The sequence below is a fragment of the Triturus cristatus genome, chromosome 6 (assembly GCF_964204655.1).
Source record: "Triturus cristatus chromosome 6, aTriCri1.1, whole genome shotgun sequence".
NCBI classification, from domain to species: Eukaryota; Metazoa; Chordata; class Amphibia; order Caudata; family Salamandridae; genus Triturus; species Triturus cristatus.
In genome coordinates, this window is record NC_140589.1 from 1,482,317,209 (window position 1) to 1,482,343,414 (window position 26,206).

The 26,206-nt window shown below is 46.2% G+C and overlaps 1 protein-coding gene across 2 annotated transcripts in view; it reads left to right on the forward strand.

Annotated features, from left to right (window-relative positions):
• SPTBN1 (spectrin beta, non-erythrocytic 1) overlaps positions 1-26,206 on the forward strand; it is a 543,544-nt gene that overhangs the window by 323,883 nt on the left and 193,455 nt on the right. For both annotated transcript variants that reach the window (XM_085612597.1, XM_085612598.1), the window contains 3 exons: positions 20,718-20,891; positions 22,337-22,428; positions 24,478-24,558. In XM_085612597.1, coding sequence (XP_085468723.1) covers positions 20,718-20,891; positions 22,337-22,428; positions 24,478-24,558 — 347 coding nt within the window. The remainder of the gene's footprint in view (positions 1-20,717; positions 20,892-22,336; positions 22,429-24,477; positions 24,559-26,206) is intronic.

Below are 26,206 nucleotides of genomic sequence, written 5' to 3' on the forward strand. Positions count from 1 at the left end.
CTCCAATTCTCGAAGACACAGCGGCATGGTAATCCTGCTTTTCTGAACATCTTTGATATTCTTATGTGCACTGGCTTTGTAATGGTATTATGTTCTTTGATGCAAGCAAGAAAAAAGCATTGGCAAAGCCAATAGGCCTCGCTTATGCAAGATCTATTGACTTTGTCATGTTTTTAGCCATGTTGAACAGCAGCGCAGCGAAAAGTAAAACAAAAGTGACATGACGAGGTCAATGCTGAGTGCTTTGTTGTGCTTTTTAAAAAACTTTCAACCACGTTGTGCAGAAGCCACGCGGTTATACAACATGGCAAAAAAAATTGACAAAGCAAAATAGCTCTACTATTTGGGTTTTTAATGTTTTTAAGCCATGTTGTACAGCTGTGTGGCTGCCGTGCAGCATGGTTGAAAGTAAAACAAACAAGCATTTGCAATGCAAAAGGTCTCGCATTTGCGAGTGTTTAAGCTATTGGCATTGTAAATGGCAATGCCTTTTATTTATGTTTTAAAAACCAACACGTAAATAAAAGGCATTGTCATTTACAATGCCAACATCTCAAACTCTTGCAAATGCGAGACCTATTGCATTGCAAATGCTTGTTTTTTTTTTTGCTTTCGCTCGTGCCTTTGCAGTGCATGAAGCGGTCCTGCTGACTTCCGTCTGGACTGTCTCACCTTCGATGCCTACGTCATCTGTCTGTGAGCTGTGCCACCGCCTGGGGGAGCTACAAAAGGGATGAGTCTGACTTGCGGGGGTGCGGGGATAAACCCTTACCCATATGTTTAACATGCCCTTCTCTGCGGGGTGTGGGTGACTTAAGACTTATTGGACGCTTGCCATATAATAACAGCTTTCTGTCTCATTGAAGAGTCAGGCCAGTGAGAGCCTTGGGGACGTTTACACCCCCTTTTGGGAATAACAAATTTTCATTGAAAACACGATACGCCTGGGCTATAGAGCAATCTGGTCGTGCCCAAAGGGCAGCAATTACATGTAAGTGCATGTACTAGTTTTTGGCTGTTTGTAGGCCTCTTTTATGGGCCGTGTTTCCGGCTTTTACTGTTGATTTCTATTATATTATTACAGACTTTGCTGGCAACGGGCACAAATTGATGCTGTCTCCCATCCCTCTCCAAACACCTATACACCTTTACACATTTAAAACTGGCCTGCTTTGCATACGTGGGCCACTTTTCAGCTATGTGATCCGCATATGGGGGCCACTTTGGTACACAACCCTATTTTCTATTCCAGTACGACCCTGATTGTCAACTTGCTGTTGTGATCTGTTCTGCTCAAATAATTATAAAAGACATTGTTTTATACGGTGGTTTCGTGCAAAACCTCTCCATTTTCTAGGTTTGTAAATAAAAGGTATTCGTTTTGGATGTGCCAGTGTCAGCAATGTTTTGAGTGGCATGGAAAACACTATATGAAGCGCGTCTCCAAATGGAGGGTTGTTGAAAAATCAATACAATCAATAATTTACAAGAAGCATGGTGTATGGAATCGAGTATATTGTTTACAACATTGAAAGAAAGACCTGGTGCATCAGGGTAGGATTGGTAAGGCGGGCAATGGGCTGGTATCTGAGTTGCAGGCAGCTTAAAAGCCGATTTGGACAGTGTCTGCTCTGTTTGGATGTCGCCAGCGACCTTTCCGTAGGCAGATGGGCCCCTATTACCTCCCTTTTACCAAGGGGGCGGAGGTGTCATTATTTCATGCAGAATGGGTGGGGGATGGGGGGCAGCGAGCAGAAGTGGCTTAACTTATATTCAGGTGTTATTCACCAGTGTGAACTTATCCGTGCACAAAGAGTCCTGGCAGTATTTGCAGACACCAGATCGTTATTTCGCCACTACCTAACCAACACGAATCCCTCAACACACTATGTAGTGGTCTCATAGTTTGACGTTCCACAAAACTCGCTCTCTTGCCTATAAACTTGCTCTCTCTACCACGAGGTCCGATGTTTGGTCATTAATTTAAAATTACTGATTTTCAGACTTAAAACAAGTTTCTTGATTACTATGACATTAAGTTAACAGCTTTAAACTTGAACTACAACCACAGACACAGTGCTATACCACACAGACCTAGAACTACAATTACCACTGACACAGTATGCCACCTGACAAGCAGAAGGGTGCAACTGTATGTGTATGTACATCCAAACCTATCACGCCACAACAGAGCACCATTAGAAACAAGCATTAAAGATGCAATAGGTCTCGCCTTTGATTAAGTTAAAGCCCTTTGCTTTGCTAAACAATACCATTAGCAAAGCAAATGGCTTTAACTTAATCAAAGGTGAGACCTATTACATTTTCAATGCTTGTTGTCTTTTGTCTCCTCTCATGGAGCAGGGATCAAGTACTGTATCTTTACATTTTAGTTGTTTATCTGTTTGTTTGGGGAAGTCCTTTTCTATTTGTTTCCTGCTTGTGTTACTGTCTACCTGCGTCCAGTTTCGACGCCCGTAGCTGCTTACATTTTAATGCAGCATTCATCCCTCCCACCCGCTTCACCACCACCGCGCTTTATCTTTCAGCATTGCAGCAGTTTTGGGAGGGTCTGGGATATTATTTATTTCTCCGTTCCGGAATATGGTAGTCACTGGGAGAGAGCACGCCAGCCACAACCGGTGCTACAGTAGCTGACCCTTCACCCGTATTGCAGTAACTGTTGTACTGCTTCTTGATGTGAAGCTGGGCTCGAGGGGGCACACAGACACACGGTAGCCATGTGCGTGCACTCTGCGTTCATTTGCAGAGGCTTTATCTGCCCAAAATGTAGACATGTGCAGCCTATTTCTATGTTTCTTTCCACAAAATTGCTGTGCTTGATTTGTTTTCACTCAACTTTCCTCTGTGCGAATACGTGTCCTAGTCTGCAGGGCACTCTCGACATGGTGCCCGGTACGATTAAGTGTTTGTACAGCACTGAAAAGGCAGACATCCCAATTTAAAATGGCTTTAAGATGGGTCAGTCGCATGCACAGCAATTGTTCAGATGGAAAGTCAAAAAGATGGCAGCTCCAGTGGAGAATGTAATGAAGATGTAAGTATGTTAAAAGGATTTTATTGAAGGGGAAGGCGCTACAGTGAAGGGACTATGGGCTTGCGCTTGGCTCTGTGGTAGTGACCAGTGCCATGAAATCTATGCTTTAGTGGTTATTGTCTTTTCATGTTGTCGAAAGTTCTTTGGAATGGAGAGCAACTATATAGGGGCTACATATTTTCCTTGCGATGGGTTTGATTGAGTATCCATGTTAAGTAATAGCCTTTTTATCTTGACTTTTCTGCACCAAAGAGTAACTCTTCTCACCCTAACCGGCCTAGGTTCAGATGTTCCTATAGGTTGGATGGGTTTTGGGTGTCCCACGAAGAGTGAATGTGCAATTCCTGCACATAACTTTATTTCCCGCTAAAGCTCTGTTTATTTTTTGTGGATACACCTGTAAAGAGTGTCACATGACAGATGTTTGTTTTGCCCCTCTAATGTTATGCCCTTGCCAATAAAGCAGAACTCGGCCAGATACTAACAAATGTTGACCGATTTTATTTGTGGACTTCAGGCTACCTCAATTTGGATATTATGTTTCTAAAAGAGGTGTCAAATTCTTTGTCTCATCTCTCTTGGAACTCCATTTTGTTTTTATTTTTATACTAATGTAAGACCTGTGTTTCCAAAACAGTATTGTTGTTTACATTTGTTACTCTTTTCATGTAAAAAAATATTTTTAGAACCAGGATGGTCACCTCAAAATGCTCAGGGTGTGGTGTCACATAAGGAAAAGAAAAGGACTAGGACACCAGAAAGAAGGTGCAGGATAGCTTTAATACCCATTAAACCTTCACCACTCACACAGGGCTTCATTTGTTCTGGCATGTCTCACCTTCATAACAACAACAGATATTATCTTGTAGGTCCATGAGAACTACATCATTATCCATGACGGCCTGCAAATGGAGTATCACTTACCAAAGAACTATGTGGGACTAATTTACCAAATGTTTGCTTACTCCCATATTGAAGGGGAAGTGAAACTAGCTCAAAATATTCTATAACGTTCTTTACAGAGGCCATCCTTGATCACCAGTAGGAGTACCCCCTTCTGGTAATGCTAGGGTCCAAGTGTTCCTTTAATGTTCAGTCAACTACACTAAATCTTCAGGTAAGATGTGATATTAACTTATCTCTATTGCGCCATACTTGAGAGAGCAGCACATAATTAATCCTAAACCACACATCATCCTAAGAGTCCATTTTGTGCAGCCAACCATTAGCTAATGACGTCTCACAGCCACTGACGCCATTTGCTTTTCGCTCTGATTTTTCCTCTCATGCTCCACGCATGACATTCGCCCATCTGTTGTCTGCCTTGTCCTCATATTCCAGTTCCTAGATTCCATTGCACTGCTGCACCAGGCAATATGTCTGCCTATTAGCAGTCCCTGTCTGCTATGTATTTGACCATCTTTCTATTGTTATGGTGGCCAAACCAGCGTCTCTGTGGGGATTTAGTGGATAAACTAATTGTGATGTACTTTTTATTGGTATCACAACCTCCCAGGTCCGTTCAAGAATGTACTAAGCCTTAATTTACAGCCAGTGTCTTCCATTCTACAAAATATTATTTAAATGTTTCCTTCAACTGCGTAAAAGCAATGTATTTAAGTCACTCCGCCACACAGAGGTGCCTGCATTTGAAATTGATACCCCTACTGCTCCCACACCTAACATTAAAGTGCACATTTCACGCACATACTGGCGCATACACTGATTTGTATATTGTTGCTTTTTGCCAGCATTAAGCTGCCTCAAGAACTGTACATATTATAATTATCACTACTTCACAATTTCGCAGTTCTATTTTTTTTAATCTAGTTCAGTAGAATTAAAAACGAATTGGCCACAACAACATATCTTCAGTAGTAACATTAATTCACTGAGTTGTCTTACTGGCTGTATTTCCTCCGTGGGTTTACGTTTCCACTGTAAAAATATTTATGTAGCTTCAATAGTCCTAAGATACAAGGTTGGTGTGCTTTCCACTCAGGATTACAAGTTCCAATGCTGGGTATATATATAACTCTCTATATATTTACGAGCCTGCTGCAAAGACATGCATGTAACATGCGGGGACATGCGCTTGAATCCATACTTGGCTAATTGAAATGGTTACATGGTTCAGAGGTGGGGAAGTCTCATTGAGTTCGAACGTCGGTAGTAATTCCCACCTATTCAATGTGAAGAACCTGTTCAGTTTGTGATTTTTTTAAATATAAATTGTAGTATTTGGCAGCAGATCTCTCAAAATAGGCTCGGCCAACTTCTCCTGATTGCATGACCTACAACTACATTATTCTATAACACTGTGCACCATAACGGGGGACAAATACTTAAATTCCTCTGTTGGCTCCACCACACCTTCAGCCCGCATTTTGTCAATCTCGCTTTTCAGTTGCTCTCTTAAGGTCTTACTGACCCTGTGCGTATGAACTATAGGTACTTGATCTCACACACAAAAGTTTGTAATAAAATCAATGTAACTTTCTCAGCCTATCGGGTTGCAGCAGCCCACATATCCCGTACCTGGGTCATGCCCCCAGTATTATTTTGTCCTTAACTCCTGGTTACCATTCCATCTTCAAACATATTATCAACCTACTCCAGAATGGATCTCCCATTCCTGGCAATGTACCCTCCCTGCTTCGATACATCTAGTCTTAAATCGAATCTGCAAGAGAAAATATTCCAGCATCTCAGTTTTTTGTTTCCCTCTACCCCCAAGGCCTCTACTGTTTATCTACTGTATTCAGATCTACAGGACACTAGTCACACACATTTCCTATACTCCATAATTCATACAGCACTACTTCCCAAAGTCCACTGGGACTATAGATTTGAATACTCATCCCTTGGCATCTTTCACAGTGTGCTAGTATATGGCCACATCATCATTATTCAGCACCTTACTAACCGGCATCTCAGCACACTCCTCCATAATACAACTAGTGTTGCTCTGTTGTTACAGTTGCACATCCATTTGTAGTGACCACTTCTTTACACCCGTGTCTCACAAACTAATTTGGTTGCAACCACGGTCAGCTGGAACACTGATGCTGCATGATTTACTGCTGTTAACACCTAAAAAAAAGTATCCGGGCCCTCGTCAGGAGGCCACAGTAGCTTGCACCACCCATTGCCCCTTCCAGCGCTGCTAATGACAATATCAACAAAACTATTAACCATTGTGAGAAGTTGGCCTGGTATATGATGTTCACTAGTTAAAGTGACCACCTTGTACCATGCCAAGCAACCCTTATGGTGTGGTTGTAAGTCAACCTTTTTGGACTAGCTGCCCTAGTGGTAGCGTAGGCTAAGCAGTCTTTGAGGCTAAACTCGTGAAACGTGTTAAGCAAGCTGTTTTACCAAATGTAACCCCCTTTTATACCAATGAAAGGACACCACACAGATATATATTCAAAATATATATGTATTTATTTCTCAAAGTAACCCCTAGTCTGTTTATGAGCACAGGAGCACAAATCGTCAAACAAGATTACAATAGAATACACAGAAGTTGCACTTTATATGGATAGGCCCTGGTGGCCACTCAAACCATATACTAAAATAGTGGTATAAGTACCACGAACAGAAAAGGGAAAAGGCCTAGGGCCTCTAGAATCGCTGGGCCTACAAGGAGCTAACTTCAGTTAGTGACCAGGAGGTCCACGGGTTGCGTGTGCAGAGCAAATAGTCACACGCGTGCTCCCATAGGTTTCAATGGGTGCGTAAAAAGTACAAAGTTACTGCAAAGAGGATCTTCCGGATGGACTAGGAACTTAAGATTGGAAACACAGACACTAGAGATGATTCTCTACACTTGGGCACCGGAGTGCCAGCTTTACCTCACCCACAGGAAGCGGGTGCATAGGCGTCGAAGTGCGTCGGGTTTCTTCTATCTGTTCAATGGAGCCTGTGGATAAAGATGCTGCAGGCGGCCGGTCCGGAAGAGATGCGGTGGATCCAAGAGTGGATCGGAGATGTTGAAGACCTGTAAGCAGAGGGGACAGTGTTCACAGTCACTAGCCAGTGACCGGCGTGGCACCAGGTGGGTACCAGGCGATGTCGGGTGCAAACAGGAAGAAAGGTGTAGCTTGTCTCTGCAGCCACGTGGTCCCTGAAGGTCGACGACGTCCAGGAGTCGGTTCACGAGCTGTCCCACGCAGGCTCTCGCTGTCGGCGGTGTCGGCGTCTTGATCGAAGCAAACAAGCCTTGGCAAAAGCAATTGTTGAAGGAGATGAAATAAGCTGATGGTTCTGACCAGCAAGGTCAGAGGGACTGCTCCTTTGGAGGGGAGCAAGGGCCAGTCTGGAGCAACCAGACCAGCGGTGTATTTCGTGAAGTTCGTCACCAAGATGGCCACTAGCCAGCGGGCCAGCAACCGGTTAGGCGCGTCGAGTGGCAAAATGCAGAAGGGCCCCACGCAGATCGTGGAGATGCTGGAGGGCTCACCTTTGGTGCAGATGCTGCTCGGATGTTGGGCTTCTCAGATCCCAAAGCACAACTTGGAGGGAGCCTCGGTTGTTGCACTTGTCAGCTTGTCGTAGTCGTTCCAAGATGGCTGGCTCCACGTGTCTCGGTGCCTCCACGGGTCTCCTCTTTTCAGGGACTGTGGATCGGGCGGAGAGAGGTCTGGAGGTCCAGGTCTTGTCAGTCTCTGGGCTCGGGCTCCGGCGGGAGGCGGCGGCAAAGCAGACGTTGATTCGCTGGATGGTGCTTGCGTTAGCAAGGTGGTCACTCCCTGACCACAGGGGAGATTGGCTTCAGTCCTCTGTGCAGCAGAGCGTCGAAGTTCCCGTCTTCTTCTTAGTTTCAAGTTGATTCCAGGATGTCTGAAGTCTTAGGACACAGCTCCTACCTTTAAGCGGATTCTAGGGGCCGGACTACCTGCTAGGTCCCTCCCTAAGGGTGGGACCAGGAAGGGGGGTGGTTACACCCCCAATCCTTTGTCCAGCTCGCCCCAGGCCCGGGACTGGTGTGCCCCAGGACCGGATTGAACTGGCATATGCACCGAGGCTCCTTGTGAGCCTCAGGCATGTCTGGTTTCTTTCAAGCCCTACCTGACCAATACACAAAATCCTGTCTGGGGTGGTGCGCGCACCTCCCCTGGCAGGAAACCCTTTGTCCACACCTCCCAAGCTGGAAGGACTCCCAGCAGCAGGAGGGCAGACTTGTGTCTGTGGTGGCAGCATCCATTTTGTGGAGCTGAGGCTATGTCTGATTTTACCCGGGTTTCAGGTACTGTACATGTCGTGTCCCTCTAGAAGGGTGGAATGCTAACCCCGTCGCCAGAATTGGCGAGGGGTTAGTATTCCAATTCGTGTGACACCTTACTCGACATGTTTTGATAAAGCCAAACCAAAGTTAGCATTTAACCACGAGGTTCATAATGCACTTAAGAGTATATGGTATGACGATATCTGGAAACAGTAGAAGGAAGTGGTTCCGACCACTGCAGACAGGCTCAGCTCATGCCAGAGCACCATCTCACATGGAACCAAGCACTCTGCCTTCAGGATTGTTAAGGCCTGCCATAGGAGTGACTTATAGGTTAACATGTGTCCCATTTAAGGTTAGGTATAGGTATACTACACCTAAGTAAGAGGTGGTTACACCAACTTACCCCAGCTGAGTGATCAGCCAGTTGTGTCAAATTTGTTAGGCCAAGCCTGGGGTGGCATAATACATGCTTCAGCCCCTGGCAGGCCTTAGATACACCAATGCCCTGGGTACCTAGTGTACACTGGTACAGGGGCTCACAGGGTGATCCAATTCCAATAGGTTATGTACCTAGGGTGCACAGTGTTAATTTAGTAGAGAGAACAGCAGGCTGGGGGTCTGATTGGCAGGCCTACAGCCTCAATATGTCAAAACCCAGTGAAGCAAAAAGCAAACATTTGGGGTGACCATAGGATAGCAGACCCTACTCTCCTACAACCATCACACTCCTACAAGTGTGAAAATTCAGACAATTTAACACAATGGGCTGTTAGGCATATTATTGTTTTTCCACCAATAATTGTGGCATTTGAATAATTTGGATTTTTTGAGCGAAAGAGTCAGTTTTACAAAGTCTACATTTTTTAGTCTGCATTTTTTGATGAATACTTTGGCTCCTCTGCTGTTATAGAACACAGCATATGGCCGTATTGCATAAACATTCTGTCAGTGCAGTTTTGCTTTGATATTTGCACTGACCACATGCAACAGTACAAGATCTGCTGGATTTGTCGAAGTTTGTCTAACAATTTTTACTGAAGACAATAGATCAGGAGTATGTGAGACCTATAGGCTTTGCCAATGCTCGTTTACTTTGCCAGGCAGCTTGTGTGTAGTTAGTTTAGCTTAGCAGACAACTGTTGGCTGTCCCTAGGGCAAAGCCTTTTAATGGACTATACCAAACATTTACAGTGGGCTTGGAGCCCTCCCATTGTTTTTCATTGGTTGGCTTTGTCACTCTAATTTGCTTGCTTGCTTACTTGATGTAATGTAAGGTGGATTTGTAGAGCGCTGCTTGTCATCCGTGAGGATATCCAGGCTTTCCTTTCTCTTTTTGTGTTGGTGCCTCCCTTGGAGCCAAGCCTCTTTACCATCCTTTTAATTGGTTGACTTGTATTCCTCCAATATCCACTTTTGGGAAGCTGCTTCTTTCTTTTTCGTTAAGTGCTCCAATAGAGCGCCTTTGTTTCCCAGCTCTCTCACTCGCGTGGTTCTCCCCACCGTCAACTATCGGCCCTGTGCTCTTGTTACTCTCTGCCTTGTGTGCTCCTTTCCCATCCTTTATCCCTTCTCTCCCCCCCCCCCCTGTTTTTGGGCTTTTTGGATGCACTTTTTATTTTTTTATTTTCTTTTGGTCGATGCAGCACAGCATCAGCAAAAAGTATTTTCCAAAGCCAATAGATCCCGAAGACAAGACCAATAGGCTTTGCCAACGCTCTTTTTAAGTGCCCTTTGAGCTAGTAGTTAAGTAAGTGGGGTTTCTTGACATATAAGCACAGGTTTGTCTTTTATTCTTATTATCTAAGCATGTATGCTACCAAAGGTTTTCCCCATTCAGTTTAAATTGTATTTCTTTACTCATTCTTACTTTGTTTGATACTTATCTCGTGGTGGAGATGAGAAGCAGTTGTCTCTTTAAGTAGATGAGACATCAGGAATATGACATCAGGAATATGAAGAAAAATGTTGAAAGAGAGAATTAGATTAAAAGGTTTTTACCAGCTTCCTAATATCAATTAGTGGCACCCAAATACTGGAGCGGCAATTACATAGATGAACAAAATTGCAAGATCCTTTTTGTTGGTCTCTGGCCTGCCTTCTCCATTTCTAAACTTAGATTCTTCTAAAAAAAAATCAGCAAGACCCCACACGTTCTGTAAACAGATCATATTGAAGCTTTCTAAAGCAATTCTTATCTCTTTGTGTCTTCATATAGAGAAACTAATTAAGGCTCCCTCTGTAGACTATGACCTTAGGGAGTCCCTAAGGCTCTGCACATGCCAACCTGCAGATTGAGTGTAAAAGCATTAATTTGTTTGTAAACAGATTTTTATTGGATTTTCAAGATTACATCATAGAAAAAGCAGCCCAGAGGGCACAACAGATGATCAAACGTTGCAATTAAAGTCCAGTGCAGTTATCCCTTCCGCTCATTGTCATAAGGTCCGCCTTCCCCATCCAGTATCAATTCCTCCCATCGGGTAGCCAACAGGAGCTCCCCCCGCCATTCCACTTCCTCTCCCCATGCCTAGCCTTATGTAAATATCACAGAGCACCTCCTCCTAATGGACATCCCAGCAGGATTCCTCATGTGAATGGCACCTTCCGCCCCGCTTCCCCTCCTTCCCTCTCCCCCAACTCCCTAATAAACTCCCACCACCCATCCCGCCCACCCCGGCATGCTGCTGTCTCATTAAAATGTCCGTTCATATCCACTGAACGCATCCACCGTAGTCCATGTCCCCTACATCCCGAACCCCAGGGGTCAATATCGTGGAGAGAGTCGAAGGAAGCCCTCAACTAGTCCTACCCAGGCCCCACGTTATGCTCGGGCTTGCGAGGAACCTCCGGATTCAGTCGCCCGGTGCTGCGCCCACCTCCCCCAGTATGTCTTCTGCGTCCTCAAGCGGGTGCTTCAAGTCCACCAGTGCCACCCATGCACGTGCCATTGCCATCGACTTTTCATTCCCAGTGCGCGTAGCCATTTGCAGTCTTCAAGTACCCTCACTCTCCGCCCATTTCACTAGTTCCCTATTCCATCTCAGCAGGTTGGGGGCATTCTTTGACTTCCAGTGAATAGTAAGCTCCCTCTTTGCCAATACCAACCCCAAGTCGATGAATTTACTAGTAATTTTTGTCTTGGCAATATGCGGGAACCAATGCAACAGGCAACAATGCTACCTCTCTCTCCGTCACTGTGGCCAGTCCAGCTGTCACCCCTCTCCAGTATTCTCCTAAGAGTGGGCATTCTCAAAACGTGTGAAGGAACCCTGACCCCTCCAGGTTACACCTTGGGCAGGTGGACGATTCCCCCAAAGTACTCGTTAATTTTCCCCGGTGTTAGGTAGGCCCTATGTAATGCATAGAAGGGAATTAATTGAAAGCGCGCGTTCCTGGTGCCCTTCCAAGCCCGTTCTAGGATCTCTCCCTATGGTTTCTCCTCGATGGCCTCCCCCAAGTCTGCCTCCCATTTAAGGCGTAAAGCTACCAGAGGCTGTCGCAAGTCATGCGTGATCCGCCTATAGAGACATGTAACCGCCTTAAGAGTCCCCGTTGCCATCACTACGTACTGACATGCCAGTAACGTCTTGGGTTCCACCTACCCCCTTCGCCAGTGCTTTCTAATGGCTGCTGTCAAAGCAGCATAGAAGAAAAAGTCCCCCCGTGGGAGATCATGGCGCTCCAAGAGGTCATCGAAGGGGAGGAGGTTACCATCCTCAAACAAGTCAATTGTTATGACCCCTGCGTCTTCCCATTGGCGCAACTTGCTCCAATCGCCCCCATGGGGCAGTGCTTCACACACCCGTAGCAGAATCTCAGGCGTGTATGGGATTCGTATCCGCGCCTGTCTAGCCAGGCGATTCCAACACTGTCAAATCAGGGGGAATTGTTCTATCTCTCGTAGGCAATCGTAGCAGCACCCAGAGAAAGCTGGGTCAAACTTGGGTCCTGGCCTCCCAAATCCTCAGCATCCCGGATTCGCCTCGCCGCCCATTTCCTAAACAATTGAAGCTGCGCTACATGATAGTAGGCCTCAAGGTTCGGTAGAGCAAAACCCCCCTCCGCCCTGGGCCACTGCATAGTGATAAGTCCCACTCTCCGCCTCCCGCTGCCCCATAAAAACCCTGTGAGCAAGGCGGTGAGCTGCATCCAGATGGGGAGCGTCCCGAAGAGATAAAGAAGCCTGGGTAATGTAACCATCTTCACAAGTGCTACCCTACCTGCTACAGACAATGGGGAGTATTCCCCAGAATTCGAAGTAGCTCTTAACGCTGCGCACCGCCCGCCCTATATTACCCTCCAGGAGATCCAAAGGGTTGTGGCAGATTCGGGTCCCCAGATACGGCAAGCAGCTGATCTCCCATGGGACCCCCTCCACACTCTGCATGCTGACTATTCCAGGGCTGGCAGGGAACAGGCACGATTTGGTCCTGTTGACGCGGAGCCTAACAATTCCTTAGCTCTCCGAAGTGCATCTCCCGAGTTGGCTAGAAACAAAAACAGGTCGTCTGCATAAAGCGCTATATGCTGCACCTGTCCTTCCACTAGTAGCTCCTGATAATGTCTACCCGTCCTGGCATGGACGGCCATGGGCTCCATGGCCAGGGCAAATAACAGAGGGGATAGTGCGCATCCCTGCCTCGTACCCCTGCCCACTTTACAGGTATCAGAAATCAGTCCTCCCGTCCTGACCCTAGCATTGGAGTTGTACAGGATCGCCGTCCACTCCACAAATCGGTCCCCCAATCCAAACGCCCTCAGGACATTAAAAAGGTACGGCCATTCCAGGCTAACAAAAGCCTTCTCAATGCCGACCTTAAAAATACAGGCATCTTCCTTGCAATAAGTATCTGCCCCTAGAATTCGCAGGAGCTTCTGAATGTTCATCGCTGTGTTCCCAGACTGAATAAATCCGGCTTGGTCCACATAAATTAGGGTCGGCATATGTGTCAGCAATCTACTAGCCAACAAACGACTCCGTATCTTGTAGTCCAGGTTAAGCATGGCCAGTGGCCTATAGGAGGTCCGGTCCCAGGCCGGTTTCCCCGGTTTCAGAAGGGGGACAATTATTGCCTCCCGCGTAGAGGCCGGGAGGAATCCCTCCTGTCTTGCGCTATTTTACAGGACTACCAAGCGCTGGGCCAGAGCATCTACGTATGCAGAATAAAATTCCACTGGAAGCCCATCTGTCCCCGGCGTCTTGTTCCTAGCCATGTGCTTGATGGCTCTATGCACTTCCCCCACCTCAATATCCCTGCCAAGTTCCTCCGCCGCCTCCTCAAGCTTGGGGAGTTCCACATCGGTCAGGAAATCCCCATCACCGGGGAGCCCTGGGGCAAGCTTACTCTGATAGAGCCCTGTGTAGTACTGCAGAAATTGCTCATTAATGGCACACTGAGTGTACACTGCGTCACCTCCTTGGTCCCGCAGCTCCAATATCGACGTCCCCCCTCCTCGCTGGATTGGCCAGCCACGCTAGTAGCGCTCCAGATTTGTCCCGGTCGGCATGGGCTCGAGCAGTGTAGGCCTTATAGTCAAAGCATCGCAATCGTTCTATTTGTACCGCTAGGGCCTCACGAGCCGCAAGGAGATCGTCCTGCTTTTTCAGGTCGTTCCGGTCTCTTTCTCCACATCCCTAAGGTTATGCTCTGCACTTTGGACATCCTGCAACAGCACCCTCCGCACTCCCACCACCTCCCCTATGCAGTGCCACCTGACCACCGCCTTAAAGGCGTCCCATACTATGAGTGGACTCGCCTCTGACCCAGTGTTGACCCTGAATTAATTCTCTATCGCTGCGCCTATTGTGTTCCGGAACACTGGATCTTCCAATGCCTCCGGCCTTAGTCTCCAAGTAGGAATAGCGGGGCGACCCCGCAGCCACTTAAGGGACACCAACAGCAGATTGTGATCTGATATCGTTCTAGCGAAGTATTCACTGTGGACGATACCCCATGTACGTCTGGCGAGCAGAGGATCGATTCTAGGCAAACATGTAAGTCATGCAACGAAGAGAAAGAAGTATAGTCCCTATCCCTGGATGTAAAGCTCTCTAAGTGTCCGTCAGTCCCCACTGCTGCTGCCATGCCCGTCTCGCCGCCGCCAGCCTGGTCGCTGGGGCATCCGCAAGATGAGGATGCAAAACGGTCCAGGTCAACGTCCGCAGTACAGTTGAAGTCTCCCCTCAGTAATGCCGACCACGTCAGCATGAGCACCAGCTGCCCTAAGAGATGCGCCAGAAATGCAGCTTGATCTAAGTTGGGGGCATAGATGCTGCCCAACACAATGTCCCTACCGTCAAGGCGCCCTGCAACCACCACGTACCTTCCGTCCGGGTCAACCAGCTGTCCAGTACTCTGAAATGGGACCCCTGCATGAATCCAAATCAATGTGCCCCTCGCAACGGCCAAATAAGCTGTGCAGAACACCTGCCCCTGCCATCTACGTTGTAGAGCCACCCCCTCTTGTTTTTGTGGGATGCGTCTCCTGTAATAGTGCGATCTGCACCCCTCTTCTCACAAGGTAAGCATGTATCTTATGGCGACGTGTCAGTGTACATCCCCCTAACGTTCCAGGTCATACATTTAATACCTACGGTGGATCCCATAGTACTTTCTTCAGTGTCTCCCCATCCTGATCTCCCCCAGTGGCATGCCTGACCCCGATAGGAACCCCGTCAACCCCTTGCACTCCCCAACTCCCACTCCCCAGGACAGGTACAATCAAACTAGCTCCTATCCAAACTAGATCAACTGATCACTAAACGCGGTGAGGCGTGTGCTGACCCCATAGGTCCCAGAGCCCTCCTGCCACCCCACCGCCCGTATCAAACAGGGGATCCCCCATCTACAGCTCGTGTCTGGTGCCACTTTCCCTCCTCCCCCGGAGTCCGGCACGTTCAGGGGCCAGACCCTGACGCCAGCTTAGTCTTTTCTCACCCAACTTCATACACCCATCTCACATGAGTAAATCAGCCGTCTGGGGTGTAACCTCGGGAATTTTAGGCTCAGAGTCCCCATTTGTGCTGCTGGTAGGAGAAGTCCCAAGCCTGCCCATGCTGTGGCTAGTGACAGTGGAGTTCGGGCTAGTCTCATCCCGGCTGATCTCTGCAAGCGCCTGAACAGCCCTGTCCCTCTAAAGTTGGAGTCCCGGCAGCGTTATGGACCTCGGTGATCCCAAATGTGCAGGTGATCCTCGTTCCACAGTGTTTGACAGAGAAGTATTCCTTGTTCTCAGTTTTCGCGCCTCCAGCCACTGCCATGCGTCCTGCGGAGTAGTGAAGAAATGTGTAGTGGTCCCGTCTACTACCCTTAGGCGTGCTGGAAACAACACTGCTTACGGCAACTGCAGTTGTCGGAGTTTCCGCTTTAGTGCAAGGAAGGAAGTGCGCTGCCTCTGCACCTCCCTGGTGAAGTCCGGGAAGATCATCACCCTGGCGTTCGCGATTTGAAGGCTCTGCTTCCCCCGCGCTTGCTGTAAGATGTGGTCTCTGTCGCGGTAATTGAGCAAGCGCACAACCATCGGTCGAAGAGGTGCACCCGGCTTGGGAGGTCTGGCTGGGACCCTGTGTGCTCGTTCAAAGGCGAAGAAGGGGGGAGAGCTCCTCCGGGGCCACCGTGGCCCTAAGCCAGTTTTCCATGAACTGAACAGCATCAGCTCCTTCCTCCCGTTCCGGGACCCCCACTATGCGCAGATTGTTCCTGCGAGAGCGCCCTTCACTGTCCTCCGCTCTCACCTCCAAGACCCTGACTCTGTCCTCCACCAATTTTAGAGAGCGCTGCAAAGTAGAGATTGTGTCCGGTACCGCCTCCAAGGACTTCTCATTAGCTTTCACCCGCTCTTTGAGCTTGCGGTGGTTGTCCTTCAGTAGGTTGAGATCCACCCCTATGGCATCCATCTTGGTCTCCAAGGCCTCCCTCAAGGAGGTGATGGCTTGCATTATGTCCACCAATGTGGGGCCCCCTGCTGCCCTGTCCCTCCGTTGTTCCGCCACCTCCTCTTCATCATAGGATTGTTGCCCCGTTGCTTCCACATGCAAGGCCGTGAAGCCCTTCCGGTGGGATACTCGTCCCATTGTGTCTTCCAGGCAGTGAGCACAGGCAAGTTCAGAGCGCACGGAGATGGTCCACAGCAGTGCGTTCTTATCCAATAGGTCGCTCCCCTGGGGCCACACAGCAAGGTCAGGCGCAGAGTTGGTCCGCCTGCACAGTAAGAAACCAGAGCAGACTACCCCCCCCTCAGGGACTTCAATACACCCGCCTCAAGGCACCAAGCCCCTCTGACCAAGGTGGCAGTGTCCCTGTACTCCACGGACCGCACAGCGATGAGAAGTGTAGTCCTGGCCTCCCTCGCCAAACAGAAGGTTCCGCCGTCTGTGCCCTCTAGGTGCCCGCAGCAGCTCACCCCGGTGCAGTAGGCCATTCCCCTGGGGCTTCACAGCAGGGAGAAAGCGCTAATCGAGATCGCTTGCTCGGAAGGGAAACGGGGTGGTTGTCCCCTCCTCAAGTATTGCGTGCACACTCCTGAGGCCGTCCAACCCTCCAGACCAGAGTGATAATGCCCTCGCATCTCTCAACCAGCGCAACCGTGATTTTTATAGTTCTGCCTCTCCCGCCCAGCACTGGCCTCCGCCGCCTGTGTCCACCGCATCAGGTCCCCACCAACGACATACCCCCACTCCACAGCTGCAGCAAAGTGTTCTACAAGTCCACCAGAACTGAGACTCAGGTAGCGGAGGCAGCAACAGTCCTCCTACAGTTGTCGCCTTAATTGCAGGTGGGCTCCAGTTCGATGAGTAGCGTCCTTCGGGTCACTTCCCCCCTCTAGTTTGCGGTCAGTCGCCGGGTTCATGGAAGGTCGGCCCCTCCCTGGCCTCCAGGTCCCCGCTCGCTGTGTCTCCAACTCGCGGCGGTGCGCGGATCAGTGTCCAGACCGCTCACGCCGAGAAAACGGGCCTCAGTGTCCTCGCGCAATCACCTCCCTTCACCTCGCGGCCGACCTCTTGCGGGCTCCATGTTCGGAGCTGGGTCGGTCAATCTACAGTGCGCCGCTATGCTCCCCTTACCAGTCGTTCTGCAGTCCGCCCTCCGTGCTGACGCCCAAGCTGGGTAGGGAGCCTCCGCACTGGCCGCTGCTCAGAGATATTGGCCTCAACAGCGTCTGACCGCTCTTGGGAGCTCTGCGCTCTGAGCCAAGCCAGAGAGATTTTCAGCTTTCCTCCGTCGTGGGGGCACCTCCGTCGCTTATCGGGGTGGCACTAGCTGTTCCGATACCTATTGCGGGATGAGGGGACCCTCACATAGTCAGGATAGTTACGAGCGAAGGGAAGCCACGGACGGAGCTCCTAAGTCCGCTTCCCCTCACATCGGCGTCAAGCCACGCCCCCTAGAGTGTAAAAGCATTGATGCCACCTGTGTAGCTGAGCTTGAAGTGGTTGAGTGTTGTCTCGGTGCCACTGATCTCACAGTTTACCCCTCTACTAATAAGTATTTGGAAGTCTTATGGTAGTAAGCAAGGCATCCTTTACTTCCTGCAGGAATAAATGTCAGCCATACATGAAGTAAATATTTGCTGACTAGTACTCAACCTCAACCTACACCTATATATGTATGCATTAATGGTGATAGAACGCTTACTTAGCTGAGCAGCAATGGAGCTGAAATCATTCTAGGGAATGTTGGCAGAAAGTACTGGATCATATACTGGAAGTGGGAATTTACATTTTTGCATCCTACAGTTATATACCACTGTTTACATTATATGCACATCGAGATCCAGTGATTTGGTCAGCATCTGAACCCACGTACACAAGCTCAAACATATGCAGCTTAGCTTACCCACAATGTTTCCTTATGGTCCACATTTCTTACCCAAAAATCCACATAGGGCCATAAACTGTGTGAAAGATTCAGCCAAACTTGGGGACCATGTTCCGTGATCCATGCTTGCTATGTTTGGTCATTTTCCTTGCTTCGTTTAGCATGATGTGACATGAGGCTCATGGTGGAGCTTCATGAAGAAGCGTAGAAAGGACTGCTCATAAAACATTTCTGGATCCGGAAATTCTCCTAACTGAGGTATAGATTGCAAGCTCCACCATAATAGGGGCATTTGATTTCCTAGATGGGTTGTTTAAGCTGCACATCATATTGATGAAAGGATAGTACATCTCAATGAAAAATCTAACTTAAGCACTTAGTTGACAGTGGTATGTATTCACTTAATCCTTATATTCGCACATTAGTTTATCAAGGCTGCAAATTTCTTATTCATAAGTTTCCTGACAAAGTGACTCCATGATACAGCAAGTGGCTCATTTGCTCTGAATAAATTTCAGAAACTTTGAGCTGCATACCATCGAACTGATCCCAGTAAAAACAAATATTCTAGTCCTGTTACTTCAATTTGGAATAAACTGCTAACCCCTTTCCTTTATTCTATCTCCGAGGAAGGCAGTCTGTGCCTTTCATGATCCATATTACTTACACTCATATTTTTGTACTCTTTCAATAATGGTAGCAATGCCTTCCAGGTAAACCTTTGAAAATCTTTAGCACTCACTGGATAAATTCGTTTTTTTTTTTTAATTCTCCTTTATCTTTAAGCACGCCATGCTAGAGGACATCCATTTAGTGTCGCCGAGTAAATATATACCACTGCTAATATCACTCGCCTTGTACAAATTTGTAAAGTCAGTCTCCAGACTTGACGCTGCTTCATATGACATCTTATTTCAGCAACAAGTGACCTACAGCGTTTCTGCTGGGACACCACTGGAGAGACGTTTTCCAGAACTAATGCCTATGTAGGACAGGCAGTACTAGGAAATATGTGCAGAAATTTGCTCTGGACTTTAGTGACTTTGTCTTCCTACCTTTGTCCAGCTTTGCTGCACCTAATCTTTCACAGGTGCAGTGCAGTTCATCTTCCCACCATTGCCTTTGTTACATTTATGCCACCTGGGTTCTGCTGGAGAGCTCCTCCCCCTTTACTGGCATCACAATAATAAAGCCTGGTTAAAAGATATTTAATTTCATGTCTCGCTATTTTTTATATTTTCTTAAGCTGCCTCCCCAGCTTAGGAGGACTTGGATTTATTTAAGCCTCTGTGCTTGGACCCAGGAGGGTTGGGGTTTAAGTTAAGTTTCTTTCTAGCTCTGCAGATCACTTTCCAAGTTGCATTGGTCAATTCAACCGGTCTGACACTAGCAAAAGCCTGATTGACCAGGTACCAATATTTATCATATTATGCGAGAGCACGTTCAGTAACCATGCAAAATTATATCCCTACTAGTATGTTAAGATCATGAGGTTTATGCATTATTTTTTGCCTTTGTTTCCACACCACTTGCTACTTTGAGCATTTGCTTCTTCCCTTCCCTGTAGCGTTGGAGGGCAGGTAATTGCTTTTGTTATTGTACTTGAGTCTTGGGTAAAGGCAGGCTACCTCCCCATCTGCAAGTGATGAATATGATGACCACCCACCGAACTTCACTCCCCCCCGCCTGCCCGACCTGGAGGGAAAAGTCACCTTTGGATGTTTCAGCCTTTAGCTGCATCGCGATAACATTAGTTTGTTATTATTCTATTTAGATGGCATCTTCTTGACTTGAAATGTATTTTTGATCAATGGAATGAGTTTTAAAAATGTTTTGTTGGTTAGAGTATCTGTTATGTGTTCTGGTTGCAGTTTGCTAGTGCAGAAATAAATGAGGTTTGTAGGCCTGAAAATGCCCTCAGTTTTCTGGCTACTTTACTCTGTATTGAGAGATGATGGAGCACCAAGTGGTATCTACGTGCACTACACTCTGCAGTGTTCACCAAGTTACCGAATCCACTGTACAAAGGTTTAAGGGATGTCTCCATTGGGTCCAGTCTCCAATTTTCAAGCACCTTCATATCAAAGCAAATCATTCACTGTATTCCACTATTAGCATATGTAGCAAAGCCTGCAGATGAAGCCATTCTAGATGGTGCAAATGAGGCTGTCGTCCAGTTAGAGAAATTTGTTGTACAAAAAAGCTAGCGTGGGATACACTCGTGTATGCATGTTGTTTAGCTTGTGAGTTATAAGTTGCAGCCAAACCTATTCGAAGAGCAGTCTCATTGTGTTGTACATTTGCCATTGATTTATCAGCTTGCTTAGACCTTTTCTAATCCCCAAGTACAGGAGTCCTAGGCTGATGAGAAAGATTTAGGAGAAATTGAAAGGTGAAAACGTTGCTCTAAACTGGAGTGATTGATTACCTATGATGTTCAGTCTTATGTAAACCAGTCAAAAGGCAGCAGTGTTGTACACAGTTTAAATTGGTTAATTGGCCTTTTAAAAAAAAATAAGCTTTGCTCCTTCACTCAAATCGCTACCCTTTCATAAAGGAACTAACTGTCTCCGATCACCCCTTTAAATGTTTGCTTGTTAACCAACAGCCCAAGCCAACCAAGGGGAGGATGCGCATCCACTGCCTGGAGAACGTGGACAAAGCCCTGCAGTTCCTAAAGGAGCAGCGGGTGCATTTGGAGAACATGGGGTCGCATGACATAGTGGACGGGAACCACAGGCTGATTCTGGGTCTGATCTGGACCATCATTCTCCGGTTCCAGGTAAGTCTGCTCTTCGATGCAGCATACTTCCATGAGAAGTAGTCGCATTAGAATGTGATTCATGTTACCTATGGTGTTGGTTAGATTTTTTGTACGAATTGTTCATTCTCATTGGCGATAGCATCGTGTGAATTTAATGTTTTTGCTCAGAAGTGCTTTGCATCTCTCCGTGCACTTGGCAGCTCCCCTCCCATTCCTTCACAATTACTGCTCTTGCTACAGCCCTTTATATACCAAATTCCAGACATGGATGTTTATTTTCTGAGTTGCACCGTTGTTTTCCAAATCTGCCATCTCTTCTTCATGGAATGCTTACAATCATGTGGACTTTTGTATTCTTTAATTATTTTTTTTGTTTACATATATGTTTTTTAATTTTATGTTTTGATTATAGTTGTGTTCTGAGCATGTTATGATCTTTCGAGGTCTGTTTCTTTATTCTCACATCCATATTCTAATTAAATTCTTGTTCTCTCTGCCTTCTTCAGCTGGTTTTCCTTAATCCCTTTCTTTTGAAGTGTTTTTCCCTATGGTTGCACTGTGCACGCGCTATTGTGTTAATATTACATTTTTTGTAATCTTGCTTGTGGTGAAGGCATCTTTTGCTGTCTTTAATGAAGTGGACACAGGAGAAGAATGGTCCTCTGTAACATTGTGCGTGACCTTCCTTATTTGGCTCATATGCACCCCGAAATGGAATCCTTTGTATGCACTCGTTGTTCATTCGTTCAGGCAGAGCTAGTATCTTCAACCGTGTGGACAGTGAAATTCAGTCACGTTTTCATGATATCTTCAATGAAAATGTATGAGGATACCTGCACATATTTAGCTTCGATGTAGTTGTAAATGTTCTTGACTCCTGACTGTGTTTTACTATTGGTTCGTTGACAAGTCACGCCCTCTTGCACTCTGTTTCTGCAGAGAAGTAAAAGGAATACATGACTGCAGATGCTGGCACCGGCTTATCCTAGGGCAAGGTCATAGCATCTTGTTAAAAGCCTGAGAGTGGGCTTCACAGGTGGTTTGACCCAGCGGAGAGAAGTATTCTATGCTGGTGTTAGCTGCACCTGTATGAACGAGTGTTTTCTTAAATGTGTCAGAAATGTCATCTAATTTTCTGAAAAACTCTCATGAATAACTCCTAAAAGTACAGGTTTTCGCCATTTTCATCAGAACAGGGTTGGGGTAATTTAAAGCTGGCTACTGAGAAGGTCTCTCACCTTGCTAAAAATGTCCTTACTCTTTTATAATGCTCCATGGAGGTAGCCTGATGTTTATTCTTCCAAGTGATGAATGATAGTCTAAGGTCCGAGAAGTGCTCTCTGTGCTCAGCCACGTACTGATGAGCAGCCCTATCACTGTTCTTGGTGGAGTCCTCGCCTTCTTGCACATGGAAGTGGGTAGGCGTGAAACACCTTTGGCTCAAACCACGCTCTTCTTCCTAGATCCAAGACATCAGCGTGGAGACTGAGGACAACAAGGAAAAGAAATCTGCCAAGGATGCCTTGCTGCTGTGGTGCCAGATGAAGACAGCTGGGTGAGTGTGGATTAAAGGATTACAGAGAAAGCTCTTCTTACAGAGTTTAAAGATTTCATTGTAGTGATTTTGGGATATGCAAACATGTCTCTTACCCGAATTGAAAAATGTAATAACTATTATGTATAGAATAGGCTTTCTTACCAACAACTAGCATATCAGCTTTTTTTCTGAGACTCTTCAAAAAACAAAACTTTAAACACAGAATGTAGATTTCTTTTCGGTGTGCATCCTTGTTTACGGTGTGGTAAGAGGCTCTACCCAGATTATAGGTATACTGCGAACACTAATCTATTGCTACTGTAGCAGTTAAGTCTTTTATGAGTGCCTTTACACACAACAAGTTTTTCATGCTTTTTATGTTACAGGTTCTGCTAATTCTAGGCAGGACATCGAGCAGTAAATTAATCAGCAACTCTATTACCTGGTTTGAAGAAGGAAAAAAATCAAAGGCCACTAATTACAAACACACACAACATTAGCATAAGTGGAGATTATAATATAACCAGACAATGATGGTTTTGTTTCCTTGCTTGGGGCTCGACTAAAAAAGAAAAAATGAGCATTGGCAAAGCCAGTAGCTCTTGCATTTTGGATATTTTGGAGTTGCCAGTGCCCTTTGGCCATGCTGTACAGCATTAGCAAGACACTGTGCTTCATAGTGAAAAGCTTAACTTGAAATAATGAATAAATAAAAAGATACAATGATATGGCTGCACCATTTTGTAGGTACCCATGCGTGCCTACATAATGACGCGGGTGCCATTTTTTATTTATTGATCCTTGCGTGTTCTGTAAATAAAAACTAAAAGAAAAGAAGCACTAATGTGCTTTTAAAGCAGAAGCACCAGGAAGCAGTTTGATGCCTAGTCTTCTGCAAAATTAAATAACGCAATTACTTTAAAAAAGACAAAGGTTTGGGCAAGGGACAGGGAGTGGCAGGATGGTACGGGGCAGCCACTGGGGAGTGGGGTGAAGCAACGGGTAGTGGGCGTGTATGGGAAAAGCAGCATTCAAGGTGATACACACGAGTGAGAAAGCAATGCTGTGGCGAAGCACACAAGGGCAAGCACAAAACGGGGGAGGAAGGAGCAGGGGGAAAAGCACACAGATGCAAAAGAGAACCATGGACTGTGTTGGAGGGGGGCAAAAGAAGTACACGAGGGAGACAGCTGGAGTGCTTAACAGAAAAGAAAAATGTTCCTGAAAAGTAAGCAGTGGAAGGACGCAAGTAAAACTGCTACACTCAAGGGTAGGGACAAACACAAAGTTGAAGGCAAGCCCAAACAAGGCACTGAATAAAAAAGAAGCTAATGTGCAAGTAAAGTCAACTTAGTGGTAAACAATTAAACAGTGGGTGGTCTCTAAGCCCACTGTATGTTCAAAGTTGTCTTTCACAACCGGACCGCTTTCGATGTCTGATTGGCTCAAACTAAATATCCCCGTCACCCACTACATTTAATGTTACTGGAATAACTTCACACTCACCGGTATTGTTTTGTTTCTATGCCACGTCCAAAGAGTGCTCCACTTACTGTCTCAGTATAATCACAGAAACAACAAAACAATTGTGGTTACAAAACGATGCAGTAGAATCATGTTGGTTAGTTTCTAACTTTGTTGGCACATTCATTGTCAAACTGTTATCCCATTCGACGGTAATTTACTTTTTCATTTTATTATATATAAGCTTTTTTCTAGACTAAGAGTTCTAGTCTTTGACTTGGTTGGATATTGAATAAAGATATACAATCTTGGAAGGATTAGAAATTTCAGCTGTAATACTGCAGAAAAATGATGGAGGCATTTAATGCTGTCTTATGGGTTCATCTTCATATGTTTGTTGTACTTAATAATTTGAGGATGTGAGGATCACCCCTGTACAAGAAAATAACCTTGGGTATGGCAAACTCAAAGCTGATGGTGTCTGTATTTTTGCATTTGCATTTACAAACCACACAAGGTGGCAGTGGACAGTTGTTCTTCACTGGAAGTTGTATGATGAATCTGGTTCTGACCTGTATTATTTTTTTTTTTGTTGCTGACAAGTTATCCCAACGTGAACATCCACAACTTCACCACTAGCTGGAGGGATGGAATGGCTTTCAACGCACTGATACACAAACACAGGTAGGTAAGTGCCTTGTGCACTATCCACCGGCCATTTAAAAAGTGTAGCACGTGTGATATTTTGAACTTTCCTTACTCTGGTCTTTCTCCGTGTGCAGTTTTTCCATTGTTCGTCTCAGGGCACAGCTTGAAGTGTTGGAATGATTAAAAACCATTTGTTGCAGCACTTGGTACTGTGACAGATTAATGTTTCCCTTTTTATGTTCAACATATTATTTTAATACAACCACAGAGGAGGCAACATTTATTCACTTCCAATGCAAGCAAGAGTTTAATTTGCAGGGAATGAAGAGATGTGTTTAAAATGGATATGATTCTGAAGAAATAGATGAACTCAAAGTGATCTGCCTCTATTCTGAAATATATTTCGTCTCTTAACCCCATGTAGGTTTTTTTAAATATACTGAAAATGCTAGACCAAGTTGTGGGCAAGATCTATTTAAACCAAATAAATGCCTAAACTTAGTTTCGTACCCAGATGTATCGTTTGGACTGCTAATAGCAAGTCCAAAAAAGGCTTTTAACACAGTTGACCTCCTAACCGTGCTTGCTGCATGTACCGTCCAAGATGTCATGGGTATAATATATAAATTATTCTCTTCCTCTTTCTCCAGCTGCTCAGTATAGGCGAACTGGTGTTCTTCATTTTCAGTGTACACACTACTGCCAGTTGGCAAGCCTCAGGGTTCAATTTTGGGACCTTTTGTATTTCCCCTGTACACCACCTCCCTTAGTGATATCTTCCACCTGCCGTCTGTATGGAAATAGTATACAAATCCTTTTTCTCCATCTTTTTCTTCACTCGAGGCTTCCCCTAAAACCTAAAATGTCTGATGTTCCCACGGTCCTTTTACACTGACTGGTTCGTCTCTTAGTTTCAACTCTAGAAAGTCAGAACTCAACTATTTCCATGTCTCCGGTCCCCACTACCCTCCCTTCCATTTTGCCTTTCCCTTAATGTCTTATTTTGTTCCAGCTTGAGACGAAAACCAGCCGGTGCCACCTCTTTCATGCAGCTGAGCGTTTGGCCAATATACTGGTTAAAAATAAGCCGTAGAACAGTTTGACCGAGCCACCCCAGTTTGCTTTTTGTACATTTGATAAAATCATTACCATAGCCCGGATGGTATTATAGTACTACTTGTTCGCACAAAGAATTATCGTACTTCACAGACACCAGGTTGGATGGCTGCCTACCAAATTCAGGGTACCCAAGAAGCGGCTGGGTGTTAAAAACCATTAACAGAAAGGCAGCTGGCTACATGCCGCCTGCCCACCCCTTTCACCCTCTTGCTCCAAGGTATACCTCCTATCGCCCCCCTCGACGTTCATTACTCCTAGCTGTTCAGGCCTCTTAAGGCCAAAGTCACCTCCACTCTCGTACAGTTCAGTTGAGCACTAAAAATCTACCTGCTGTCACAGTAAAGCCCCAACACACAACTATTTATACCCTTAACTCTCTACTCCACCTACCCGCGCCCCCACCACAGGTCTAACCCTGCACTCTGTACCCCGTTGACTTTTCACTGACATATGCACATGTAAAGCTCTGTAAATATTTGACAAATGTGCTGTGTGCCCATGTCTTGCCACCCAAACATCATTTGCAATAAACTTGCTAAAGACCACATCTGTTAATCTTCATATG